The 7,364-nt window shown below is 55.7% G+C and overlaps 1 protein-coding gene across 6 annotated transcripts; it reads left to right on the top strand.

The window, feature by feature from the left end:
• The first annotated feature begins 205 nt into the window (after positions 1-205).
• CITED1 (Cbp/p300 interacting transactivator with Glu/Asp rich carboxy-terminal domain 1) lies at positions 206-5,634 on the top strand. Of its 6 annotated transcripts, none has more exons than XM_023249122.2 (4): positions 531-546; positions 883-901; positions 4,302-4,426; positions 5,029-5,634. In XM_023249122.2, exons 3-4 carry the CDS (start codon positions 4,367-4,369, stop codon positions 5,554-5,556), a joined length of 588 nt encoding a protein of 195 aa, XP_023104890.1. In that variant the 5' UTR covers positions 531-546; positions 883-901; positions 4,302-4,366; the 3' UTR covers positions 5,557-5,634. The 6 variants fall into 6 exon arrangements, with proteins under 6 accessions (XP_004000677.1, XP_023104890.1, XP_004000679.1 ...); XM_045050965.1 differs by lacking the exons at positions 531-546; positions 883-901 and adding exons at positions 1,621-1,636; positions 1,983-2,100; XM_004000628.6 differs by lacking the exons at positions 531-546; positions 883-901 and adding an exon at positions 206-369.
• The last annotated feature ends 1,730 nt before the right edge of the window (positions 5,635-7,364 follow it).

The raw sequence follows: 7,364 nt of genomic DNA, 5'->3' as shown, positions 1-7,364 counted from the left end.
CGCAGGCGTCGGCCTGGGGCTCAAAGCTGAGGGTGCCCATGGCCTGGGCCCGCCGGCTGCACCCCGGGAACCGCGGGTGGTCCCCGGCGCTGTCCGACCAGCGGGGCCGCTAGGACTCCGTTCCCCAGCCGGCCCTTCGCTTTCACACGATCCGCGGTGACTGCACCAGCTTGAGCGCCTTTAAAGGGCCACACACGCCAGCAGCCGCTATAAAATGTTCCCAGCGGCACAGCTGCAGAAGGGGCACCGCTGAGCTGCCAAGAGGAGGCTCGCTCCGCCCGGCTGCCCGCCCGCAGCCTGCCTGCGAGGGGTCGTTCCCGGCGAGGAGGAAGAGGGCCGAGGAAGGCACAGCACCCGCTCTGGCCCTCAGTGAGTATCCAGTTCAGATTTTGCCACCAACTCGCCCACGAGCCAGGACATGTGCTAATAATGCCCTAAGCCGGTTATAAAGACGTGGAAATTGGGGGGGGGGGGGAAAAAAAGGGGGGGAAAAGGGTCTGTCCTTCCTGGGATTCCTAGCCGAGTCCAGCCTGCTGCCGTTTGCGTGTGCGTCAGGGCTATCCGGGCGGCAATGGGGGCTTGAGACCCGGGTCCCCGGCGCCGGGAAGGGACGGCGGAGGCCGCCACTGCCACCGCCCCGGAGTCAGGCGCCGAAGCTGCGGGCGGGCGGGCGGGCGGGCACGGGTGCGGGCCGGGGCTCCTTGGCGCGGCACTGTGCGGTGCGGCGGCGGCGCGGCGGCGCGGGCTTTACCCAGGCGCCCCGGGGTCGGGTGGCACTGAGCGCGACCGGCTCGCGGCGGCGGTGGCGGCGTGCGTGCCAGGGGCTGGGGGCTCCGCCGCTTCGCCCGCGGCTCACCGGGCTCCGCGCTTCCCTCTCTCCAGGGCAGGCGGCGTCGCAGAGGTAAGCCGGGCCGCCGGGCAGGGCGCTGGGCTGGTCGGTGGGGCCAGGGACTCCAGCGGAGCGGGTGTGGGGAGCGGGCGGCGGCCGGGCGGGCCGGGGTCCTCTGGGGGACTTGTTTTCTGTTTGAAAGCTGTTCTACTGGGGGCGGAGGGGCCGCCGCCTGCCCACCAGCGAGCCTGTTCGCTCGCCAGCGCGCCCGCCTTCCGCCAGCCGGGCCGGGCGCCCGCTTCTCTCGGGGAGACCGCAGCACCTTTTCTCCCCGCGTCCGCGCTTTCTCCAGCTTGGCTTCCACCGACTTTGCTAATCGCCCAGACCGCATCTGGACGCTCCGGCTGTGGGGCTGCGCAAAGCTCAGGTTTCCTTCGGGGACTGGAGACGAGAGGGGCTTTTGGGGGGACGAGTTCAGCGGAATTGCGGGATGGAAGTTAGCGAATTTGGGCAACTTGCCTCTTCTGCTCAGCAGACCTTTACTCTCCCCCACACGCACGCCCACACACCCACGCACACCCACGCACACACCCCTCTCCCTATAAACGAGGGCGGCTGGGCCGGGCCGCGCACTGAGTCCCTGCCTCACCGAGCGTCGGACTTGGAGTCAGACCGCCCTGGCTGCGAATCCCGGTTCCGCCACTTTCTAGCGCTGTGACCTTGGGCAAGTTACCGAACCTCTCCGAGCCTCTCTCACTCTTCTGGCAGCCGGCTTATAGCACTGATTACAGGCGGCTTGGCTAGGGGGTAGGCTCAGCCTGCGGCCGCGTCGGGTACTCAGCGGGCGCTCAGTAAGTGTTGATGAGGCGCGGGAGTGGCTGCCGGCGCCGAGTGCGCCCCCGCGCGCGGAAACACCGCGGGGACCCAAACTCGCTGCGGGGCCCAAGACCCCGCGCTTCTCCCCGCCCGCCCATCCAGTCTCTACAATCGGTTCGTGATAGCGCACTTGCAGGAGCCGACGCTCGAGGCCCTGGTGGCCTGGGTGCTCGCGCCCACCGCGCAGGGATGCTCCTAGCCGCCCCCAACTCCCGCAGCTCTACCTGGGATGCGGCGGGGAGGGCAGCCGAGCTGTCCGCAAACAACGGGCCTTTAGTTTTCAGGTGGCGAAACTGACTGGTCTGGTTAGAGCACGTCCAAGCCAAGCCGCAGTACTGTTTGGATTTTTAAATTTCTCCTGAGTGAGAAAATAGCAATCGAGATGGAGCCATCCGGTTGGTGCCATTTTAACTTTTGGTCCCCCAACAGGTCAAAGACTCGGCCCCCTACCTGCCTCTCCCTTCTCTCTACTTCCTTTACCTTCCCCACCCCCATCGATGCGGGAGGGGGCTGGCGGCCCAAGGGAAGATCCGTAGAGAAGGGAGGGAGGCGGGACTGGGAACTGGTGGCTGGGGCCCGCGACAACGGCGGGCGAAGAGGCACTTGTTGCTTCGGGTTATCCAGCCGCCTCTTGCAGAGGTTTCGCAGTGGTCAGCCCGCAGCTTGGAGAGCAGCCTGGGACGTTTCCGCGCTGCCAAGTTTTGCCTTCGAATGGACTGGGTGGCAGAGTGGGGACAAACTGGGGGAAGCAGGGGCCCGCATTCCGATCGAAATGGTATTGCCTCTTCAGACGGATTCAATAACACTTACTGAGCGCCTACTGAGCCCAGACCCAGGGCGGGTGGAGAGGTGGCGGTGATGGGAGGCCACAGATCCGAATGGAAACAGGGTCCCGCCTAGGGGAGCTCCCAGCCTGAAGGGGGAGACATGGTAAAATAAATGGTCTTCCCAAGAACTGATATCAAAACAGAGATACTTTTTTTTTCTCGTTCTTCCCCCACCCCCTACTTCTTTTTTCTCTCTCCTGTTTCTTCTTGTTGTTGTTAATGTTGTGTTTTCTTTTGGTGCGTTCCGGTGCCTAGCAGCATAAGGGAGGGAGGCTGGATAGGAACGGGGAAAGATGGTCAAGCCCCCCCCCCCAGACATTTTTTCTTTGGATATGAAATTGCTTGATACCAAAGGTACTGGGCTTTTGAAGATGACATGGATTAGATTCCTTGTCTTGTGATCGCTGGCTTGAAATATTCTCGTGTTGCCTCAGAGAAGAAACAGGGCTCCAATCAAGCAGCAGTGGCAAACCCAGAAGCTGATTTTCTCATGTTTTCTCCCCACCCCCTTCTTCCTTTCTCTATTTTTCTTGCCTCCTTCCCTGATAAGTAAGTGGTGATGATAAAGACAGGCAGTAAGCGGTCACTTTCTAGAAGTATCTGAACAGATTTCTAATGACCACTGGAGAGAGGGAGGTATGGAGAATTCAAACCTTGTTGGAAAGGTTAGAGATACTTTTTAAGGTCCTGAAGAATCTTTGAGCTATGAGGTATTTGTAAATAGGAAATTCTACATCTCTAAGTCATCATGAAGGCTAGAATATATAGGGATTAAAAAAACAAGCTTCTAGGAAGAAAACTTGAGATTTTCCAGAGATTTTTTTTATTTTCTGGTTTGGGGGCATTCTTTTCCCCCTCATCCCCTTAATCCTTTGGCACTTGAGCTAGGAAATCATTTCTTCAGGAGCCATTTAAGTCATTTCAGGTATGATGACTTGGCCAGTGGTCAGGTGAGGCATGTGGGTAGAGGTGTATTAGATCCTGCTCCCAGAACCACAGCTACTTAATGGGAAAGCCCTTGCATCTCAGTGCCTCAGTTTCTCTCCAGGAAGAGTCATTCCCACCAGTCCCTGCAGATGGGTGTGGCTGGGCTCAGAGCAGATATCCTGGGGAAGTCCAGTGCTGCCAGGGTTGTCTTGGAGACATGGAGAAAATCGAGACATTTCTAGCTGTTCTCTGGCTGCCTTAGCATCCCCGGACCACCCTGATCACCCCAGGTTCTCTCAGACCCGTGCCCAAGGCAGGGCTTTGGAACCCCATGATGTTAGCTTTGGGGACATATTCCTTCCCTGGGCCAAAGCAGCCAGCTTTCCAGGTCTTCCTTGCCCTGACTCTTTCCCCTCTTTCCCAATCCCAGTGGAGGTCTCAGGTCTCCAGCCTTGGACACCAGTGGCCCACTGAGAAAGTGTGCTACTTGCTCAGGGACATTCCTGTCCTCAGAATCAGAAGCTGTGCACCTCACACACATACTTGGGGCCCTGAAGTCACTTGTGTGAGGAAACAATAACGTGTGCCCCTCCCCCCCCCCCTTGGTGATGTGGGTAGCTTGCTGCCTGGGCAGCATATGGCTAAATCAAGCACCTTTCCTGTCTCGGGCCAATGTTCTAGCTTGATCTCCTCCCTGTGCTCAGGTGGTTTCTGGTCTTGGGTCTAACCCCGGTGCCATCCTTGCCTTGTAGCTGTGTGGAGTTACCCTGCTTAGGATTTTGCTAGTGCTTTCTTGGTCAACGAAGACTTTGTCCTTATCCTCTCTTTTCCCTCACATACAGCACAAAAGTTCCAGCTGGCAGCATCATCTCCCACCAGTTTATCCAACTTCTGCCAAGGCTCTGAAATGCCAACCATGTCGAGGCCTGCACTTGATGTCAAGGGTGGCACCTCACCTGCAAAGGAGGTAACTGGTGCCATTTTGCAGATGGAGACCCTGAAGCATGGAAAGACAAACTGATCTGGGCCTGGTGATAGGCCCTCCTATGCATGGTGTTTAGTGTCCTGTAGCAGAGAGGAAAGAAATGGCAGCGATTTCTTTGGGGAGGCTGAGAATAGCTGCTGCCTAAATGTGGTCAAATTGAACCCACCGAGGTGTTGGAAGATGGCAGATAAAGGGAACAGAGAAATAGAGGGTCATAAGACCACTCCATTGCAAAGATTGCTGTGAGGCTGAGAAGAGAGCCAATGAGATGCCCTTTTCAGAATGGTGAAGTGAAAAGAAAAATGGTGAAGTGAAGGAAGGGTCAGGGAGAGAGAGATGAAAGCCATGAACCCACTTAGGATGGTGGGTACCCAGCACGGAGGACTTGGGTCTGAGCTCAGCGCTCAGAACCATGGTAGTAAAAGGATATTCGAGCTGGAAGCCTAACCTTCCATGGGGCCTCCTTCTTCCCTCCCCACCACTAGCCCCAAAGGAAGTGCACATAGGGGCTTTCTGAGCCTGATGAATGGCGCTGGCAGAACCATTAACAGGGCTACCATGCTGTGCCTTTCTTTCACTTCTAGGATGCCAACCAAGAGATGAGCTCTCTGACCTACTCTAACCTGGGAGTGAAAGACCGCAAAGCAGTGGCCATTCTGCACTACCCTGGCGTAGCCTCGAATGGAACCAAGGCCAGTGGGGCTCCCACTAGTTCCTCAGGATCTCCATCTCCAATAGGCTCTCCTACCGCCACCCCTCCCACTAAACCCCCACCCTTCAACCTGCACCCTGCCCCTCATCTGCTGGCCAGTATGCAGCTGCAGAAACTCAATAGCCAGTATCATGGGATGGCTGCCGCTACTACGGGCCAACCTGGGGAGGCAGGGCCCCTCCAAAACTGGGGCTTTGCAGCTCAGGCGGGAGGGGCGGGGTCACTCTCTCCTTCTACTGGTGCCCAGAGCCCTGCTATCATCGACTCGGACCCAGTGGATGAGGAGGTGCTGATGTCGCTGGTGGTGGAACTGGGACTGGACCGGGCCAATGAGCTGCCAGAGCTGTGGCTGGGGCAGAATGAGTTTGACTTCACGGCGGACTTTCCATCTGGCTGCTGATGCCAACTGTCCCTAAAGATGGAGGAACGAAGCCACCGATTCTGTTGTAAATAAAAATAAAAGTTACTTACAAAGAGACGGGCTGGCTGACAGTTTTTCTCATTGAGGTCTAAAGGCCTGTAGTGTGATCAGATGTTCCTTTCAGCAATTCATGGTGGGGTGGTGGGTGAATAGCTGGGAGGAAGGGGGAGGCTCAGAGGGGGCTGCTCACCAAATGCCTCCAGCCACTGCCACTGCCCTTATCCCTCCAGGAGCCCAAGGACCTAGCCTCATTGTCCTAAGACCCCAGGAAGGCTGTCCTATTCAAGGTTGAATACAGGGGGTGTGCCTGGGTGACACAGTTGGTTAAGCATCTGACTCTTGATCTTGACCCAGGTCATGATCTCAGGGTTTATGAGTTCGAGCCCTGCATCGGGCTGTACGCTGATGGCATGGAGCCTGCTTGAGATTCTGTCTCTCCTCTCTGCCTCTCCCCAGATTTTATGCTCTCTCCCTCTCTCAAAACAAAGAAACTTAAAAAAAAAAAAAAAAGGTTGAATACAGGGGCTGGCTGGGGACGTTCTTAGTTGTTAGAATAATTTAGACCCATCCACAGCCTCCTTACCACTTGCACATCCAAGTCAGAAGTGTTGTTCTGGCCACATGGTACCCACCTTACAACTCTAAAAGCCACCCTACCCACTCTCTAGGCCCCAATCTTGACCCATTAAGGCCACCCCTTTGCCCTCTTGCCTATGGGCAATAGATAGGGCCTAAGAAGCATTTTATGGCCTGGGAGCTAAGATTTCTCTGGAAAATTGTGAAAGCAGACTCCCATGATTACAATCTGGGATTCTAGGTGCCTTCAAGTCTCCCTCCAAGTGTGGGGCACTCACTGGTGTGCATGTCCTCCTAACTCCAGGCCTCCTGGCTTGTTTCTTTAAGCTGACCCATTCACCTTAGAGATACAGATTAGGGCTGGGCCTGAACGTTTGGGGATATAGCCCTTGCTCTTAGATTAACTGCCGAAGAGGAAGTGGCTTCAGAAGCATGCCATGTGACAAGACTAGAACTGAATTGGATCCTGGCCTTGGGGATGCCAGCCCGATCCTCATGTTGATCCAGTCCAAGAGCCCAGAGACTCCTACCCATATTTCAGACTCCCGGAGACGTTCTTCCTTGGATATTTTAACAATCTTTCTCAGGACTAAGGTCAGACCTATCCCATGCAAGTGCTTTCAAAGCGCTTCCCACTGACTGAGGCAATGCATTGGGTTCAGCACTCCCTGAGCACCTGCTGTGGGCCACACACTCTGCTGGGCACTGGGAGCATGAATTAAAGTTACTACCTTCAAGGATGTTCACCACCCAGAAGGAGAAAGGCACCAACAAAGTACAACACAGTTATTTCCTAGAACACAAGGAAAAGGAAACAGCTCCATCTGCCTGGGAAGTCTAGGGAAGGCTTCCTGGTATTGAACTGCCTCATTTGTTTCTTTGTATATCTCACAAGCAATAAATACATAGTATAATCTCCCTGTGAAAAGTAGAAACTTTACCCATAAGGCTAAAGTACCCTTTGACCAACTCTCTCCCTCAATCCCGATCGCCTCCTGCTCTCTTTAGAGGTAGCAGCTGTTTATTCATGGTATAATCTCACTGGCCTTGTTCGGTGCCTTTACACAAAGACATATCTACCCTTAGAAACCGTTGGGTTTTAAAATTAGACTAAGGTTGGGGCACCTGAGTGGTTCAGTTCGTTGAGCATCAGGCATCAGCTCAGGTCATGATCTCAGTTTATGAGTCGGAGCCCCACACCGGGCTCTCTG

Source organism: Felis catus, chromosome X, assembly GCF_018350175.1.
Source record: "Felis catus isolate Fca126 chromosome X, F.catus_Fca126_mat1.0, whole genome shotgun sequence".
Taxonomy (NCBI): Eukaryota; Metazoa; Chordata; class Mammalia; order Carnivora; family Felidae; genus Felis; species Felis catus.
Note: the sequence above shows the minus strand (reverse complement) of the source record. Positions and strands in the feature narration are given on the sequence as shown.